This window comes from Struthio camelus, chromosome 5, assembly GCF_040807025.1.
Source record: "Struthio camelus isolate bStrCam1 chromosome 5, bStrCam1.hap1, whole genome shotgun sequence".
Taxonomy (NCBI): Eukaryota; Metazoa; Chordata; class Aves; order Struthioniformes; family Struthionidae; genus Struthio; species Struthio camelus.
This window is the reverse complement of record NC_090946.1, coordinates 44,667,142-44,687,252: the sequence shown is the minus strand read 5'-3', so window position 1 is coordinate 44,687,252 and position 20,111 is coordinate 44,667,142. Positions and strand designations below refer to the sequence as shown.

The window sequence follows — 20,111 nt, the reverse complement described above, 5'->3', positions numbered from 1 at the left end:
GAGCATGATCTCACATTTTTTATTACTGATTTCCATCCCAAATAATTTACTGTTGTCCACCAGATCGTGTAGTTCCTTCTGTATGACATTGTCATCCTCCTCCTTTTTGACAGTACTTCCCAACTTCATGTCATTAGTAGAGCACTCCTACTTCTGCATCAAGGGCATTATCAAAAACACTAAACAAACAAAATTCTGAAATTAATTCTAGAGGAATTCTATTAGTAGTCTTTATTTACAGACCGTTATTTCTCATGTCAGCAGAAGCCATTTCTCTTTCTTTAGCCACCATATAATTCTTGTACTATCCCTTCATCTTCCCTAGTTTAACTGAAAAGGCACAATCAAGACAGGGTATTGTATTATCGGCCTGCTTCAGTACAATGATTCCTGTGTTCCTGCTATCTGAAAACAAGCTCCCTACTTGGGATACTAGCTCCCCTACACATGCCTCAGATTGGACATACAGTCCTACCTTGTTCTTCAAGTGCCAGCAAGGCATTGCACAGAAAAGGTTTATGAAGGGTTTGAGAATGGACCAAGATCTTTACCTGAAGCACTTTGCCACAGTTCATATCAAAGAAAAGACGTTTTGTTAGACAGAGGACTAGCTTATGCTCCTGCACAGCTCAACCCCAGGCTTTCTCAAGCAAATAATGCATTGAGTCACTCTGGTCTTCAGTTTATTCATTTTAGCTGGCTTTCCAAAGGAAATGAATCAAGCAAGTATGTTTTGTATGGTCCGCCTGTCAGTCCCCTCTTAATAACTTTAAAACCTGTTGGCTAACCAGATTTGATGGAGAGATAGGTGTCTCAATGATGCTAAATTTATATTGGTGCAAACAGAGTGCAGGAAAGAGGCAAGGACCATTAGATATCTAACTACACAAAAAAGTGAAATTTAAGCTCACCCTGCACAAGATATCAGAGCTCAGCCAGGTGACAGCCAGGGTTAGTTGCTCTGTTGCTGACAAATCACTCTTCTTTGTAAGTTTGTTTAGTGCATTTTTAAGGAAAATATGGTTTTGAGAGCTTTGATTTATACCTCTCTCTCTTCAAGTATTTAGAAAAGAGTCAACTTTGCCATCCTCTGCCTCTTTGATTTGGTCAATTCATGTTCTCTCCAACCCTCTGGCAGAAGTCATAGAGGCTTCTTTTTGTTTCAAAACATAATTAAAATGGAAGTGTGCTGGGCTATGCTGGATACGGATAAAACATGTGAATGGATTATTATTTTAATGAAAGAAATGTTCCTCCTCATTTGACCTCTCTGTCTTGCCAGTAAGACACTTTTCAGCTAGGGAGAGCTCAAGAAAAATCAAAAGTATTTCAGTCACTATCTTTTATACATAGTATGAATGCACAAGGAGGTGGCCTCTGAGACAGCCACTCCCCATTCCTTTGCAAGCTCTGTAATTGTCAGCTCTTTCACATGTGCTGGGAGGTGAACTGTGAGCCACCACAGGGCACAGCACCCAGAAGTTATGCAGCCACATCAGCCTGCCCTGTTTATAGTATGGGATAAAGCAATAGCTTTCATCCTGAATTGAACATGCTGCAGTAAGTCAAGCTTGAGTTAATTATGGCATGCACAACTGTCAGTGACCTTCTTTGAGAGCCTTCAAGCCGTAGCAACTGCATTTCGCATTGCTGCTGTCAGTTGTTTGTTCAGTGAACCACTATGAGCAAAGGAGGCTTCCCACTTCAGTGAAGAAGGCAGCCTGAGTCCCCATCATTTTCTCCAAAGCTTCTCACTTCTTACAGAAATCCCCTCCGTGTCTCAGGTGGGTTTAAACAAGCCGTCTTCCTGTTAGACCCTTAATTTCACTGAATAGCACTTCCAGTACTTTTCACTGGTAACAATCATAAAATATGTGATAGCACTTCTTGGAGCTGGACTTCTGTTGAACTGCAAGCACTCACCAGATGGTTGTCACCATCTGATGTGGCTGATCTCTGATAAAATTCTATGTACTTTTCTCTTGTGAAAATGACTCAAGAGACCAGATTCCTCCAGTGGGTTTCAGTAGCAGCAAAAGGCTGGAGGAAGAAAGGATATGATGTGAAGTAGGTGCAGCAGCAAAAGAGTAAAGCAATAGGAGGTGAAAAGCTTAACAGAGGGAAATGTCAAGGAAGGGGCAATGGAATAAATATCAAACGGCACAGTAGATCTGAAGGCCAAACATACCTAAAGCCATATTGAAGGCAAAATACTCATCTAGGCTGGACTAGATGAGTATAGATTTTAAAAGATAAAGATAGGTCAAAATTACTAGATATATATAAAATCAGAGAGGAGGAAACCTCCAGGGGTTTCAACCTGCCAGATCAACAATAATAGTCTTGGCAAAAGCAAACAGAAGTTACTGCCATCTCTTCTAATGTGGCAGCAGGAGGTGCTAGTGTTTACGGAGATTATAAAGTCAACATGATCTAGTGGTTAAAAGCTGACTTAAGCTTTTGCTCTGCCAATTAATTGCTAGGACTTTGCTCCCACCTCTCCTGGCTAGGAAACTCGAAGGCATGAAAAGCAAAAGATGCAATCTAAAGATGATCTCCACCTTAAGCTCTTTATTTTGGTAGAATAAAGATTTGTTGGTAGAATAAAGATTTGTTGGTAGAATAAAGATTTGTTGGTAGACAGCTGGAGGTAGATATTGGCTTCAGAAAGCACTCTGGTATGCTTGATATCTAGGTTTTAACTGGTCCTTTAATTCCACCCTAGCTTAAAATTTTCAGTAAGCTTCTGTTTATGGTTTGAAGGACCTGTAACCACAGGAACCGGAAGGCTAAAATACTCTTTCAAAGCCTGGCAGATGGCAGAAGCTATGAGGATCAGATGAAAACTGCTGAAATTATTTGCGCCCCAAAGCTTTTCCCCTTTGAAGGAAAACTAAGTATTGTATCTCTAGCTTTGTTAGAGAAAAGCAGCACAAATTGTCACAAACTTGCCTAAAAGTATCTTAAGACTCATTTCAAAATAATGAACACTTCTATAGGAATTGTCCTATTGAAAGTTAGGAAAGTCTGAGATACAGGAACATGAACATACGGCAAAGACAGAGAGCATTCATGCCTGCTGTTATTTAAGTCATTACATATTTGAATGTCAAATTTTATTTCCTCAGAATGACATCCTCCAGTAGGACTTCCATTAGGACTTCCTGATAGGAATCGGCAATAAACGGCAGTTATCAGGGAGAACTGAGACCCATTCATGTTCTGAGTGTTACAGCACCATTAATAACAGCACTGTAGAGCTGAAGAGGAATTCAAGAGTCATTTATCCATATCCATGCATTGTACACGAGTACAGATGATACATATTCCAGGCAATGTTTAAGCTGCTCTTAAAGACTTGCGAAGTTAGGAGCCTCGAAAACTTTCCCCACATAATCTTATTCTAATGCTTCACTTTCTTCACTGTTAGAAAATTCTTCCTAGCAAGAATCTTCCAAAACAGGGTTTTTTGTTTTTACATATATGAATACTGTAAAGTGTCTTCCCTCACTGTCTTTCTGGGGACGTATATGCTGTATTCTGTAAAGCACTTGTCATTATCAAAGTTCTCCTGTAGATTCTCTCCACGTTTTCTTTCAAGATTGACATCCAAACTCAGACAGGGTGCTCTCACGTCTTGTAAGCTATGCTTCTTTTCATACATGCTAGTATGCATTTGTTTTGTTTTCTTCATAACAGTGTAACCACATTAACTTCTGCTGCTGATCCACTTCACCGCCCAGATCCTTTTCTACAGGACTGCTCTCTGACCAATTGTTCCCCCTCTGTACTCGCACAGTGGGATTTTCCCTGCCTAATTATGGTACCTTTCACTTGCCCCTGTTGAGTTGCATCCTGTTTTTATCAGGACACTGCTCTAATTGGTGAGGGTCCTTAGGAATGCAAACCCTGTCTTCCAGCATACTTCCAGCTCTTCACATGTTGGTGTTATCTGCAAATTGAGGCAGCAGTCTGTATTCTGTCATTTAGGTCTTTATTGAAAATACTAAATACCATGGGGTCTAGGACAGATCAGTGCAGAATCCTATTTAAAATTATCTTCCACTTTGATAGTGAAGTTAAGCCTATTCATTTCGACTGTTCTCCTAAAATTTGCTTAAGAAAACGTCCATAGAATTTGTCATTTGAATAGTGTCAAAGACAAGGTATGTAACCTCTACTGTTTCTCCTCTGTCTTCAAGACTGATCACCCTATCACAGACTGAAATTAAACAGATTTGTTCTGTCAGCTCACATTAGCTGTTACTTATCTCCTTGTTATCAGCCCTGTGCGTTCCAAGGCTCAAGGATGGCAGTAGGCAAATTCTTGGGGTGGGCTGCCAGCCACAAAAAGCCTGTACATAGCCTCGGCAGCTCCTTTGAGAAATGCTAGATGAGAGTTTCCAGTCTTCTTCCTTACCTTAGGTTTTTGCTTGGCCTTGTCTCTTAACCTCCATTGTGGCTGAAGTATCGATAGACTTCATTCACTGCTAAAGTCCCTCTCCTGGGAAAGCTAATTGGTGCTGTGAAGTCAGGCTCTCTTCTGAAGGAGATATGAAGGACTTAGGAGCAGCCAAGAAATGGAGTCCGTGCTATGTACCAGAAGGAAAACATAGCCGGGGGACAAAATGGGGAGGAACAGTCAGAATCTGTCTACAAATGGAGAGGCAGGCTGAGAAGAAGAGGACAGCGGCTTGGAAGAGGTGGCTCTCTTTTGGGATCTCCAAACGTTTGTGAGTTCACACCTCATTTAGCATTAATCCCTCCCTACAGAGCAAGACAGTCTGTCATACAGTCTGGATTTTAATTTTCTACATATTTCCCTGTATGCAGAAACATACGGGCACATTTAGGCCTCTTTGTAATTGAGTGGCTGAGAAATTGTACTGTCATTCTAGTGTTCCCTTTTGATCCCATTAAGATTGTCCAGGAACTAGGAGTCAGCTGATCAGATTATTGCCAGACATTATCAAGCTGTCTATAATTAGCTTCTTATTGGTGAGAAGCCAGAAAATCCTTTGTTTGCAAGCTTGGACTATAGAGAAAGAAAGGAAATATTTCATGGGAGAGAATGTTTGGAAACTGCAGATCCTAATTAGTGTCTCAGCCCTGTGGTGAAACTGTATGTGGCATTTCTCTGAAAAAGGATGCTTCTAAACATCCCATTTTGAGGAACGCTGGGTTTTATTCTTGAAAAGCCCAACATGCATGGTGCTTAGTGCAGATATGGATGCTTTACAGCTTCTGTTCTGTCCCCTTGGTGTAGCTTTCTTGCATTCTGTTATCTTATACAGCTCCTTTCAGTGTCAGTCAGGATTGAAAATTTAAGACAGGTTAAAACATAGGTTTAAAATTGGGCAGTGCCATCCGCATGTAACCGGTGCAACCTGTACGCTCAAGACCAATAACCTTGACTTCAGGAAAATTTGGATCCAATTTCATATAGTTAATTACATATAGCATTACAAGAGTCCAGATCTTTTTATGCAGTACGTTAAAACTATAGTCCTTTAAGTCCACGGTGACTTTTACTCTAAGATAACCCTTTACATTTTCAGCATCATCTTATGAAACACATTTTAACCTGTTTATTTTAGAAATTAATTGTAATTTAAATTACTAACACACGGCTGAAGTTTTCAGTGTCATGTAGTGATGGTATCTCCTTTAATTCCTCCTATGGACACCATAAGCTCCGTATGCTTGTTATAAAACACCAGTTACACAGACTGCAGTGCACAGAGATTAATGATGCATCCATCAGTGGCATGGTTAGATTGCTGTCTATTCCAAAAGAATCATTTTTTCTGGGATTCTTTTATTGATAAATTAGTGAGATATAACAAAAAATCTTTTCCCCAAACGCTTAAATCAAAACAAAGCTTTACATTGTCATGTTTTTTCTTCTCTGAAGAACAGCATCACCATGAAGGGTGACAACTCTTCTGAAATAACAGAAGTATTACAAGATACTCCTAGTCTGCCCTATCATTTTGAGTATTAAAGAGATGCCAGAACAAAGCCTGCTCAATGATACATAAAGGTCTTAATCATATGTCTGAATAAAACCCTGAAGCAGTTATAGCAAAGCCTCAATCATGTGTTTTCCAAAATAGAACTAGAGCAAGAATGTGCTCCATCTTCCTGCAACTTAAACAGATTTTAAGTGAGCTGATGGTTTCTATACTTAGGGTGAGATCATACCAGAAAGCAAAGTATTTTGCAGGGTTAAATCATGGTTATTTTGGGGAATGGCACTGTCAGTTTGAAATATATATCCAGTTTATAGGGGATAGAGCACCTAGCACTTTCTAAGGAGTAACAATCCACACATACACAGTTAACTTCTAGTAGTAGAATCAGAAATAAATGCAGTGAAAAAGGACTGTCCGCTTCAGATTTGGGCAGTAATCAGTTTAGCTACTTCTCCCTGCCTGGAAACCAAACAAATGAAAATATGTGTGTATATATATATATATATATATATATATATATATTTTTTTTTTTTTTTTTTAAATCACTGGATATTGTAGAACAGTCTTAGCAGCTCTGCTCATCTCACTGTAATCTCCTCAGTGAAAGTTGGCCAAATGCACCAATACATTTCTGGAAGACAAATTCAATGCACCCTGGATTTTCCACCTCTAAGGGATGGAAAACAAAGGTGATTTGGATTCAGACCCTTTTGCATAGGTACACGTGGGCTGTTTTACCACATGACTGACTATTAGTTCTTGCATAGGATGCCTGTTCCAGTATCCAGGGAATAATTGCAAAGGCTAGCTCTAAGGCATTGGAGATTAGCATCCCTTGGTCAGTATAATCAACAGAGAAAAAGATGGTTCAGAGCAGGAATGTAATTTAGGTTAAATCATCTGCTAGAAGAGCTGCTATGAGTGCCCCTCTTTGTCCTCAGGCTAACTGCACTGTCTGCTGTGTCCTTAGCAATTCGTCCCAAACTCTTAACTTCAGCTCATGGTCAAGCCCTGTCCCCTCAACAGATCTCCTCCCCACTCATACACCACTTCCCCACACCAACAGTTCTGTCTCTCCCCACACAGCTCAGTCCTAGTCTTCTTGCCCTACAAGCGTCAGTCTCACTGTCTTTCTGTCAAAGAAAGGCAACCCAGGTCAGTTTGGTTTCTAGTTTCTGCTCTTCTTTTTTCTTGTGACCAATGAACCAGTAAGAGATGTTTCTTGCTCTCTGTTTACATTTCCCAACCCCAACATTATCCTAGACTAAATTGTGCCAAGGGTGGGCAGAATATTACATGGATCTGAGTACCTATTTCTGAGACACCTCTACTGAGTACTAGATGCAGGCTGGTTTTCTTTTTGTCCTTTTGGAAAATTATCAGTTGGCCAGCTATGGATTACCCTGGGGATGACAGAAGGCACCTGCTTGACACAAATTATATCTGCCAGATTTCAGTTTGCAGAGCCACATCGTGACAGGACATGAGACAAATCCAAAGAGACAGTCACCAGAGATCTTTAACAAGGGAAAAATAAGATATGTTACCTTAGCCTGCTTTTCAAAAATACCTGATAAGTTTAGATTAACATTTTCCAAAACAGACATCAAAGGTAGACATTGCGTATGGAAGATTTTAATTCAAATACTTGTAAGTCTAACAGCTACAAGCAACTGTCGTCTCCCCTACGGAGGAAAGGCTCAAGCAGTCTTAAAAACAGGCAGTGCCTCCCGTCTTACATGGGTGACAGTGAACTGCACACCCGACTGGAGCCTGTCAAATATGACCCTGCAACATAAGATATTCCTGTAGGGCAAGGACATTTTCACCTCACAGAAAAGCAGTATACGTAATGCTTGTGATGACTAACACACTGCACTGAACCTAAGGCACATGCCACAGGGCAGGGATGCGCTAATGTTGTTTGCAATGTAATTTGGCTCACTTAAGTATGCTGTGGTGTGGATAGGTCTTGAGCCTTGCTTACAGTGGGAATTTAGCCACTGGTATGCATGAACTGTGTCTGGAGGTTTGTTCTGGCACGCAGATTTACCCTCTGGCAAAACCGTAGAAGAAGCTTTTGATATTTTTGTTCAGAAACTCCATGTTAGAACCCATACATCCCGCTTCCAGACTTAGTTCTTGGCTCAGCCAAAATCAGAAGGCAAAACTTCGGGCCAAACTGAGCTATATGCATAACCTGGAAAGGTTTCTCTGGTAAGATGATAACCGACAGCATTTTCAGTCGAGCTTCATTTTGAATGCTCAGAGAAGACCTATAACAGTGAAGAAAGCTGAAAAATGTGAGGTTTTTCAATAAGAGACTCCAGGCACTTCCTCATACAGATTATTATACAGTGACTTGATCAGTTCTGATCAAGTTCTGAAGCAAGGAACAAATACAGGCTTTTCAGGGTAACAGACAAAGGTGTAACAAGAACAAGTGGCTGGTAGCTGAAGCTAAACAAATAAACAAATAAAGTAGAAATGCAGTGCCATTTCTTAAACAATGAGGGTAATTAACCTTTGGGGGAAAAGTGCTGTTTTGGATCCTTTCTCACTGGCCCCTGTCTTCTTAAAAGATAATATGAAATCCAGATAAAATTAATTCAGGGTGCAATAAAGTAGAATCCAAAACCCTAAACTGCAATGATTTTTCTTAAAACTTCCCACCATTGCTAACCACAGCTACTAGCAAGGGTTAAAAGGTATATGTGTATTTTAACTCTGCAGGTGCTTTAAACTTTGTTTTGCCTAATCTTGTGCTGTACAGGGCCACACAAATTAGCTCTGATAATGCCATTAGCTGCAGGTACCAGGTCTGTACTGCATCTCTCAAACTTGCAACTGGTAGAGCTGGCTAGCATAGATTCAGTCCAGGAATTAAGGGTTTAAGACTCTTCTTAAGATGCAAAACAGCCAAATTCCTTATTACGTTGCTTAGACCTCAAAATTCAGTTGGGAAGTGAGACGGGCAGAGACCCTCAATCGGAGCTAAACAGAAATAGCTGTCTTTTCCCTCATCATAGCACAATTCACCCAGTGGTTTCAAAATGGCTTGTTTTACAGCAAATAGGGACTCTAACCACAGTGATGTTCAATTTTAAATATTAGGAGTTAACTATTGCTCAAGCTCATACAATAAATCAGTAGCAGACTGATAATGATACCCAAGTATAATGGACTAACCATCTTACATTGAGGGGAAAAAGGTTATCCTAAATGCTGAGGTGGCAAAGCGTAGCCACCAGATGCTGTATTACAACCATGACAAAACCTACAGGAAATGGGTGACTATAGTTCTGCAACTGCAAGTAAAGGGCATCCTTCTAATCCCAGAGAGGTATTAGAGATGGTGCTGCATGGGATCAAGCTCATTCAATTTCAAGAAAACAGGAGAAGCAGCTGTATAAGCTTCTCTTAATTTGGTCTCTCTGAGTAAAGTCCTGTTCCTCCGAAGGATTCACTGGGGGCCTATTACCAACAGAGAAGCGGGGTGATAAAGTGTTTGATGTGGTAAACAGACACTCCCAGCCAGAGGCGTATATGTCTGTTTAGGAAAACAACACATTTTCAAAACAATTCTTTCTACCCAATTCTGTCAGAGAAGTACAAGGATCCCATGCCTCTTGCATTGTTGACTGCTGAGTTACTAACAGCTTCAATATTTTCATTAAATCACAGTCCATTAAGATCATTTCACTCCACCAAGAACTGAGAGCACGCACCTCTAAATATTTATAAGGATGATGCTCCCTTCAGTTTCATTTTGAACAGAGTCACTTCAAACATTGGAGTCGGCTCTCCAAATGGCCAACTCTTTCAACATAACTGTTTCCTGCATGTCCATCTGCTCATTCTGGTAAGATAAACATGCATCTATCCTGCTAGCCATGTGGTACTGACTCCTCTCTGCCATGTGCATTAGTTACTAGGGATGCTTGTTAGCTTGCTTCGCAGAACCTTTGCTGTGAATGTGAGTCATAGAAAGAGCCCAGCTGGATATTCAGAAGCCCATTTGGATTTATGGAATTAGCAGGATTTGCAGGACTTCTTTTTTTAAACCGCTCTATGAAGCAAGTCCAATATGAAATTTTTGAGTTAATATACATAAATATTCTGACTGCCTGTCATTTTCACAGAGTCATTTCTATGACTATAACTGGAAATACCAAGTAGTAAATAAACAGAGACTGAAGTTCCCCTCTAGTTGCTCTGAAAGGCAGCTTCACAGAACGTGAAAGGCTGGATCAGACTGGCAGTGCGTAGAAAGATACTGCCACTGCTGTATATGCTACTGGTCAATGGATAAACAAAGGAATTCAGTTTCCAGGGCTGTAAAGGCAGCAATAAATTTGCAGAGCCTTTTTTTTTTTTTTTAATAGCTTTGAAAAATGATGAAAAACAAGGCACAGTCATTTCAAGCTCCATTAGAAACAGTGAGGAAAATCAATGTTTGACAAATAGAAAAGGACAAGTTCTGGATAAGGAAATGCTGCTGAGCTTTTGGAAATATGTGTGTTTTCTAAAAGGCAATCAAAGAGCTAGCAGCCAGACACTTTTGAAAAACCTATGCATTTAATGGCAGGTGCTGTTGAACTAGATTGAAAGTCCATGATTAAAGCAAATGGGACAAAGATCTTTTTAGTGACTACAGTGCTTCTCAACCACATGTACCAGCAGTTCTGCAGTCCTTGCTCATCACATCTCATCAGTTCTCTGGTGGGTTAAAGCCTGTTGATGATTATTTCCATTTAGCTATTTAAGCTTTAAATATATACTTGAGTCAGGAATGTGTTCTGCGTTAACTAATCATAGAATCTTAGACTAATTTAGTTTGGAAGGGATCTCTGGAGGTCAAGGCCAGCCTCCTGTTCATAAAGTGTAAAAGGAGCTACAGAGAGGGTACGGGGAAAGGGATCAAGAACTGTACTGAATTCCCGACCTAGCATCATATCCTCAGCTGCAGGCTGCAGTTACCATGCAAAAAGGGTCTGGCTGTTTATCGGTGACGTCTGAACTGTGACTACTTGGATTTCGGGGAGCAGTGAATTTCCTTGCCAGCGATGCACTGAATAACACCGCTTGCCACGGGAGATTTCTCTCCATGCCCTGACGATACTACCAGCCTCTGAGCTGATCCTTGCAGCATGTGAGGACCCTCCCACACACAAACATACACACAAAATCATGCCACTCCCAAAGTTGTCTTGGGTTGCAGCACCAGAAGGGCACATTGACAACACAGCTTTCTTCGTTCCTCCAAAACCGACTGCAATGCATCCTGTTCTTGCTGGTGTTCCCCAAGATCCTTCTTAGTGCCCAACAAGCAGAAAGAACTTTATCCCAGCAGAGCAAGCACTACAGTAAGCCATGAAGGTACTTCCAGCATGCTGGCTTTCCAAGTCCAGGGGTTTCTGTCTCCTGTTTAAACTCACCGTCAGTAAGGGTGTTTCTGGTTTTTAGTGAAGACAAAGGTGCAAAGCCCGTCTCAAGGAACTCCCCTTTCCCCCTATGTCACTACTAGTTGTGGGAAACTCACTGCAGGGATTTGCTTTAGCTCCTTGACATTTATGTAAAAATTCCCCTTTAGAACATGGACAGAATCCTCAGCATGCTATTTCTTCACAGTTGTTTACCTTTTCCCTTTAGGACATCAGCTGAACTGACCTCTTGCGATGAACTTTTGTTGAAATATTTGCAAAAAGCACACAGCCTAGCACATTTTTTCACTGTGCTGTAGCTCCAGGTGTCTCTGTTTGCTAGCACTACATTCCTATGTTACTTCCTTTAGCAAAGCTTCACATAGGAACTCCTAGATAAAAGCTGTTTATATATTATCTATAAATCTAACAGCCTTGGATCAATAAACCCATTAAAAATTTTGATCAAATTTAGTCTCTTTTTCTCTTATCAGGTATCTATTCATTTGGTCACCTTTTTGCACTTTTCTGACATCCAGCCCTCAGTCTGAGAAGTGAAGTTAGTGCAAACACCAAGCCAGTTACTGCTATTAGATTGTACGGGGTTCCAGTTCTGTAGAGGGAAGTTTATAATCTTGCTGTCTTCCCCCAGCCCCCTAGAACAAACACAATCCCTTCACTTTGGAATGCTAACAATAAAAGCATTCAATTGTGAACAATTGAATTTGGGAAACAAACTGTATGACTGCAGCCCTTTCTGAATCATGAATCTGAGTCAGTTCCCTCACCTAAGTTATTCTCTTCCCCATGCAGATTGCAGGAACGGGGAGGAATACAGCAGTAACATTTCCTGCTCGCGCTCTCTCTCTCTCTCTCTCTCTGTTCTCATCTCTTGCAGCCTGCCTGCTCCAGGCTGAGCTGGTGAATTATGAGCGTGTCAAGGAGTACTGCCTCAAAGTGCTTCAGAAGGAAGGAGAGAACTTCAAGGCACTCTATCGATCAGGAGTTGCATTTTACCACCTGGGTGACTTCAACAAGGCACTCTACTACTTGAAAGAGGCAAGAGCTCGCCAGCCAACAGGTAATGGGGAGTGGGAATGTGACTTTGTGTTGAGTGCTTTTGCATTTCTTTTCACTAGGCTTAGTCTGTCTGTGGTTTGATTTCACTGATTTCCACAGGGATGAGTATGACTCATTGTGTCCTTCGTTGTACTTCCCTTCAAAGATTCTCCAGTAGTGCAGCAAGTTTGCAATGACAGTGCCTAAAGATGTTAGCTATCAGCTACTGCAGAGGCTGCAGCAGAACCTGGAAGATAACAGTACTGCTGAAATGCCATCCTTGAGGGGATTCTACCTCTTTCCTCTCTATGCTGTTTTTGAAGAAGGCAGGATGGGGAAGCATGTATCTCTAACATTACATTTCCTGAACTTTGAGAACAGTTTTTTTTCCCCTTAGCAAAATCAGGAGACTGTTTGTAGTCCCTAACAGTCATGCCTTCCACTATAACTTTAGTAAAGAGTGTTTTCCTTTGATCAAACTCATCAACACTTATGCACAAAGCGTAAGTGCTTTAAAGCATACGCTTCAACTTTTGCCATGAAAAAAGTCACGTCCCTGCTCAAGTATCCCTCATCCAAATGTCCAAAAAAGTAGAATTAATTTTGGAACCACATAGAAATAATATATTCAAACAACTTAGCCCTGCCAGAGCAACCACTTTTATGCTGATCTACCCAAATTCAGAAGGGGAGTAGAAGGCAGCAATGCAGAGACAGTGCTCTTATTTTTCAAAGGACTATAGAGCTCTCTAATAGGGACATAAAACCACATTATTTCATAAATCATTTCTGTTAAAGTAAAGCAAACTTTTAATAGTCAAAGAAAAGTTAAAGGATCATGAGAAAACAAAATAGAAGGCATGTGCAAATGAAACTCCACAGAGCAGCTCTTCCATCTGCACCTGAGCGCAGAGAGGTGTGAACTTGACGTGAAAACAGGCAGGAGTCTGGGCCCTGGCAGAGACAATGCACTTGATGTTCTTTGAACTAGAGGAAGCAAAGAAGGCTGCTAGAGCTGACTGTGCTTGATGTCCTATAGGGACTGGCTCTGCTGCGCTTCTGAGGTGAGCGTGTCCTGAGAAAGCACCTAGGGTGCACTTAGAGGTGTAGTGAGTGCTGGGATTTCATTGCTCTTCCATCTCCCACAAGGCTGCCTGGTTCCATCTGCCATGCTTGGCCCAGGGCTCCAGGCAGTCTGACAGCACAGCTGTGCACACCACACTGGCTCAGCAAATGTGCTTAAAAGCTCAGTTTAGCCTATTTAGTGTACAGTATGCCCTTCTGCTTTCAGCCCTTGCCAGAGCCAGGAAATGGAGAGGCTTATACAAAAAAAGAACAGTTGGAGGAAAATACAAAGTTATCCTAACCTTGAGGTTCTGACTAGGCTCAGATGTGCAAAAGTCATTTTAGCTGAACTACTTTGCTTCCATTTGTGTATTTTTGTACTTTTTTTCCCCTCCAGTGATACTATTTATTTGGTGTCCTTATTGCTTCTTAAAATAAATATTAATATATTTAACAGCAATAGCTTCAAATACCACCACTTGCTGCAACTACATATCAGAAACTGTCCCTGAAGGCCCTTAATATACACAAAACACTAGTTGTGGCCTTCAACTCAGTATCACAGACCCTTCCCTGTTATTGTTACGCCATATGGGGCCATTGTTCTGCTGTAAGTTTTAAGGTTATTGAAAACTTAACAGGGGATCTGGGGGAAAGAAGCGAATACATGCAGTAAGAAAGGATGGGGCTGTTAAGACACAGCAGAAGGAATTGGGTAGCACTAACAAGAATTATGATGTCACCTGGAAAAACTCAGTGTCTCCAGTTTCAAAGTTGCAATCTGCAAAATATGTTCATTTTTCTTTATATGATGTTTTGCTAGGCTCAGTGGTGAAACTCTTGGTTATTATTGCAGTCATGTTCTGTGTGTTCTCTTTTTCTAATAAGGAACGTTTCTGGCACAAATCACTGGCAGTTATTCTGTTTGGTGGGGGTAATTTTAAATGGTAAAGAGGAATTAGCTAGCAGAGGGTTTTACTGTTCTGAAAGTCTGTCAGCACAGCAAGTCCCTGATGGCTATTTACTATTTGTCAAAGTTAATGGTCGGATTTGGCCTGATTTCGTACTCAACCTCCAAACAAAAATCACCAGAGCAGATGCAAATGACACAAGATAATTATATAACACTCCTTGCTAAGGAACATCTTAGAAACAGAAAGGAAAGCCACTGTTAAGTTGTGCGAAGCGTACATGCAGCATTCCGTGAACTCTGTCTGTGTCCAGAGGGTGGTACAGCATGCAACAAAGTGAACTTTCGCAGCCAAACATACACCTTACCTTCAAGCCTTGTTCAGCTTGTTCCCACTGATCTGGCCACATCGTCAAGGTAACCACTTACTGGGTTTGAGAATGGACTATTTGTTGACCTGGTAACATCAAACACCAACAATTAAGCTCTGTTGGCCCTGCTCTGAAAACTCATATTCAGAAAACACATGAACTGTAAGTACAAGCCAGATTTCCTATGCTGTGTACAGCAGGCTCGCAATTAAGTCCAAGAGCTGGCTTCCTGAGCACCTGTGACTTAGATGTACTGGGAACTAAAACCAGTTTGCAGTCTGTCTTCATGGCACATAAACACCTGTACCAAAGTTAAAGGAAAAAGCACAGATAGCCTTTAAAACTGCAAGAGGCCACTCTGGGGGTGGGGTCACAAGCAAAGTCCTAAGAACCAGAAGACTCGTGTTCTGATTGCAGCTTTGCCCGTAAGTCCTTATTATAAGTTCAGCCCAGTCACCTGAGTCGTCCTTATCTATGATTCCCACATCAGTGAAAGGGAATCATTTCTTCTTCACTGAGAGATTAGGATCCTCTTTTCATTAAAAAACTTATATTTAGCTTTGAAATACTCCTGCAGACAGGGCTAGAATGGTGCAATATTATTTGGTGAAAAAAGACTTGAGAAAGACAGGGCTGCGTTTCTTCTGTAGACAAAATTCTGTTCGTTACTTTTCTTCAGTAAAATAGCGACCCTCAAAAAGGGAGCAAAACACGTCAAAACTTGCTGGGGAGATTTCTAGCTAACCTGCAATGAGAGCTTCTCCTGCCTTCTCTCAGGCTACACCTTATTTTGCTCCTGGCTCCCCAGGCATGTGGAAATCTCCCAGGTGTGTCAAGTTGTACCATAAGCAGCCACCTCCCTTACACTCAAGCAAAAGGGAGCTGGCAACCTTTCATTGCCTAATTATATGCCTCCACACACCCGCCTTGACCAGGCATCAAATCCCTGCAGGCCCAGGCAGGTGTGATTTCCTGACATGCCTACTCAATTATCACTTATCACCTGCAGTGGGCAAACACTCAAAGTGTGAACGGATGCTTACCCATGCTGTAACCTATCAAATCCTGGAAGGGTGAAGGACAGAGAGGTTTCAGTGAGGGGTAGGCAGTACAGCAGGCCTCTGGATTTGAATATGATCTCTGCCTTTCCAGAACTGGGAATTAGCCCCCTTCATGGCATGCTTACTGATTTTATTTTAGGCCTAAACTTCAGAGCCAGTCCCTCAATTAAACTTCTTCACTCCTAGAAGCTGTTTAACTAAAACCCAATCCCAGTTTAGAAAAACCTCCTTTAACATTTATGAGACTGGTATGAAATGCTAGTGCATTAACAGCCCAGGAGGCTGAAGTACTTTATCTAACTCAAGCAACCGCAGAACTCCTTGTCTTGCCCCATTACAAATGTCCTAAGGAGGGCAAGTAACTTCCATCACTGAATCCCACCCTCTGAACCGAATAGGACGATGCAGCTGAACCTGCAGAAAACTCTTAGTAGAGAAATCCATCTCACCAGAGACAGCTTGAGAAGTCACAACATTGCCACAACCCACAGCTACCCCATTACACGTTTGCTGAGAGCTCTATGATAAGAAAAACTGAGCTATCTCTTGTTGTCTCAGGTCTAACTGAGGGCACATCAGAGGTTTCCCCTTCTCATTTTTACAGGAAACTTTGCACCCACAACTCCACTGGTGGATGCAAAACCCACACTTGCTAGTGCTGGACGTGTTAGCAATTACTTGCCCTTCTCTTTGCAAGCTCAACCACTTCTCATTTCCCCAGCTGGTGTGGGAAAAAGTACTGGCTGGATGATGACAAGATTGCCAGTGCCTTTTAGATTGGTTTCTGAGGCTCTCAAAATTTAGGTAGACCAGGCTGGCTGTGGTTGGCCTTCTGAGTGAGGCTGTGAACAAAGAACCATTTTTACATTACGTATCAGTGAAAATGTGTTTTTTGCTTGCTTGCTTCCAACACCACATAGCTTTTGCCACTGTGTGGATGCCATGCGGGTGGAAAGTCACCCTCGTGATAGTACATTAACAGGATTCAAGGAAGAACTGACTATGACTGCAGAATCATGAGGTCTCTCTTGGGATAAGTAATTATGCAGATCAACCTGTGCTTCAGGGTGAACAGGGTCCCTCACTTCTAGGGCCAGGCGGTGAATAAAACACAAATGTTCTGTGTGCTGTATTAATACACTGAAATACAGTAAGGAAAAAGAGTGCTCAACTTACTACCTTCATAATACTCGGATCTCAGAGCTCTCTGCAAACTAATGAAACAGTTGTTCTCTGTCCCTAGGAACTTCACTAGACAGGATAGACAAGGCAGTATGCAGCATACAGCATATGATGGAAACGCAGATATGGAGTGTCATAGTGGAAGGATTCCCAAATATGAGCTTTAAGGAGAGCAAGGTTATCAAAAGAACATGAAGGAAGCTCTTCCCAATTCAACTGATCATGGAAAAAAGTGAGAAGGGTGGAATAGGATGTGAAAGAATGGGCAGGCAAAACATCAGAGCGTAAATGTATGTAAGATACTTGTAGGGCCTTGAGTACAGGCACTGAGAGAAGGGAAGCCAGTGGAGGGGGCATTCCAGAAGAACAGGCAGGGATTCCCTGGATAGTTGGAACTGTGTGTATTCAACTGTGGTGACCCTGAGTAACCAGGGAGAAGGCAAAAGCTGGCTGAGCCAAGGATGTGAGCAACAGAGATGGTGAGCACAGATCAGACCGGGTCCTCCAGAAACAAAGCAGCAGGGTTTGATTCAGAGCCCCCTCTTCCTGGGGCTGTTCCTGAAGGCAGCGCTGGAGTCATGCTACTCCCAAGGAACAGGATATATGCAGATGCATATGCGGCAATGTATCTGTCTTTCACAAGGACTTACAACCACTGTATGTGTATGTGTGTGCTCTTTCCCTGCAGATACCAATGTCATACGATATATCCAACTGACAGAGATGAAGCTCAGCAGATGTTCCCAGAGAGAGAAGGAAGCCTTGTGAAAATGAAGCTGCTTCAGCTGAAGTGCCCAAAGGGGAACATTTCCTTCCTAGAAGCCTATTTGGTGGAATTTCCTGTTAGCTCTGCCTCATCCCCATCTCCATCCATCTACTTTCCCTTGCTCTTCATTGAATCCCAGTTCTGAATGAAGAAACTCAGATGCTGGATATGGCTGCTTGCCAACAATGGTAATATCCCTTCCCCTTGGCAGGAGAGCACAGTGGCTACAGCCAGCCTTGTTCCAAGACAGTGTCACACACGCAGTGTAGGCAGTGCTGGGGACCTTTCTGGTCCTGAGCTGACTGCTTATTCACTTAGGGAAGCAACCCCTAGACAACTACTCCCTGACCAGGCAAGTTGGAGACAAACAGTTTCTACTGTGAGTGATCACTGGAGCTTGGAAGAGCTAAGAAACGAAGAAAGCCACTGATCATTTTGCAGGGGGTAACAAATGCCTTTTTACCATCAGTGCCCTCTGCCGGCTTCTCCAGTGCTGTGTTACCAGTCTCCAGTGAGAGCGCACATGCTCCCAGTCTAATGCCAGTGAAACTGTTTCTAAACATCCTCTTAATGAAAGCACAGAGCACCCTACAACACCCCTGAAGAGCTGTCCCAGTGCCAGAGGAGAAGGCTGTGAGGGAACCACAGAATGCTGAACAGACTGTGAAAGTGCGGTGTACAGTATGAGGGAAAAACTGTGAAATAATTAATTAAAGGCAAATAAAAATTATGAATAGGCAACAATTCCAGGCATTGCTTTTAGAAGGGACCTCCTGGGATCCCAGTATCCAGAGAGGCAACATGGTCTAGTGGGGGCAGCATGGGGTGGGGAACAAGGAATGTCTCCATTCTTATATTGGCTCTGCCAATGCCTTGCTGTGTGGTCTTGGGCAAGTCACTTAGCCTCTCTGTGCCTCAGTTTCCCCACCTGTACACTGGGGATAATAATACTTCCCTACCTCGCAGGGGTGTTGTGAGGATTTATTAGTTAATGTTTGTAAGTAACATTATAGTGATGTACAGTGCTAAGTATTATTAGTACATTGGATTGAGGTCTCAATTCTCCCACTTTGTGTTGGTGCTTCCTGTGTCCTGTTTCTTCTGTTTAGGAGAGCTTGCTGCTGAACACGAGCAGGGCAGAATCAACATCCTTGGAGCCTATTTCAGCAGTCCATAGGGTCTGTTTAGACCTGTTCCATCAGTCTGATCACTCCTAAGAGTTAAGGCCCCTTGGCTCAAGGGTCCGTTTATGAAACTGCCAGTAATAGACTCAGAAAGTGACACAAACACATCTCCAGTGTGACACACTTCTCCCCCACAGTGGCCCACATGGGACTGCTCCCAGCTGCAAGGTAAACGTGAGTGGTCTCATCTCATGATGGTCAGCGTGAAGTCAGTGTATCCAGAGATACTTTACTTAGCCCTCCACTGAAACATGGAAATGGAAACCCAGAAAGCTGAACACAGACGGTTCAATCGAGTACTCTGTGTTTTGGTCCCAGTGGATGTGGTGTCTGCAGACAGTTGGCTATGGCATCCCATTCCAGCTGTGGTATCTTGCCACATTTTTTTCTGTCCAAAAACTGAAAGAGTTGATAGAGAAACACCAAGAGAAAAGGCAGATCTTTACTGTGGTCTCTTAAAAAACTGAAGTTACATTCTTTAGTTCAGGGACACAGTCCACACTGGGGATGGGGGAGAAAACATCTTAAAGTGTCACCTAAGTCTCTGAGGTTAAATGGTTCTACCTCAGCTGTGTAAAGCTCATATCTGGGATGGCACCAGGAACTCTTGTTCATCAGCCTGGTGGCAGAAGGACAGGGAATACTCTGCGCAGGTACTGTGAAGGAAAGAGTTGGGTATTGGAGGCAGCACAGTCACCCTCTTTAGATGGCTCTCAGTTCATACATCTGTGCCTGAAGTAACAAGCACCTCTGCCCACCACTACTCACAACTAAGCAATGAATGAGGCTACAGCTGGAGATAGGACAATGATTGGTTTAAGGACAGAGAGGACAAATTAGAGAAGTTCTGTAAACGACCATTAACTAAAATAGAAAAACAGGTTAGGCAGAGATGTTCTTGAGTACAGTTAAGGTGCATATGGTACTGTGTAAAGCACACAGCTAGTAAGATTCTTCTTCTCGGGTACATGTAAAGTTCCATGTCCTAAATACGTCACAGCACAGAGCAAATTCAAGTAGCGGTGACTCCCCCTTATTTCATATTGCTGATAACAGTTCACTTCCCAGCTGTGTGTCTTGCATCACTGGGGGTAAAATGAGGATTCATCCTGCAG

The 20,111-nt window shown here is 42.2% G+C and overlaps 1 protein-coding gene across 1 annotated transcript in view; it reads left to right on the top strand.

Moving 5' to 3' along the window:
• Positions 1-18,872, top strand: part of TTC9 (tetratricopeptide repeat domain 9) — a 29,571-nt gene extending 10,699 nt beyond the window's left edge. The window contains exons 2-3 of the mRNA XM_068946132.1: positions 12,297-12,479; positions 17,735-18,872. Coding sequence (XP_068802233.1) covers positions 12,297-12,479; positions 17,735-17,814 — 263 coding nt within the window. The 3' untranslated portion in view covers positions 17,815-18,872. The remainder of the gene's footprint in view (positions 1-12,296; positions 12,480-17,734) is intronic.
• The last annotated feature ends 1,239 nt before the right edge of the window (positions 18,873-20,111 follow it).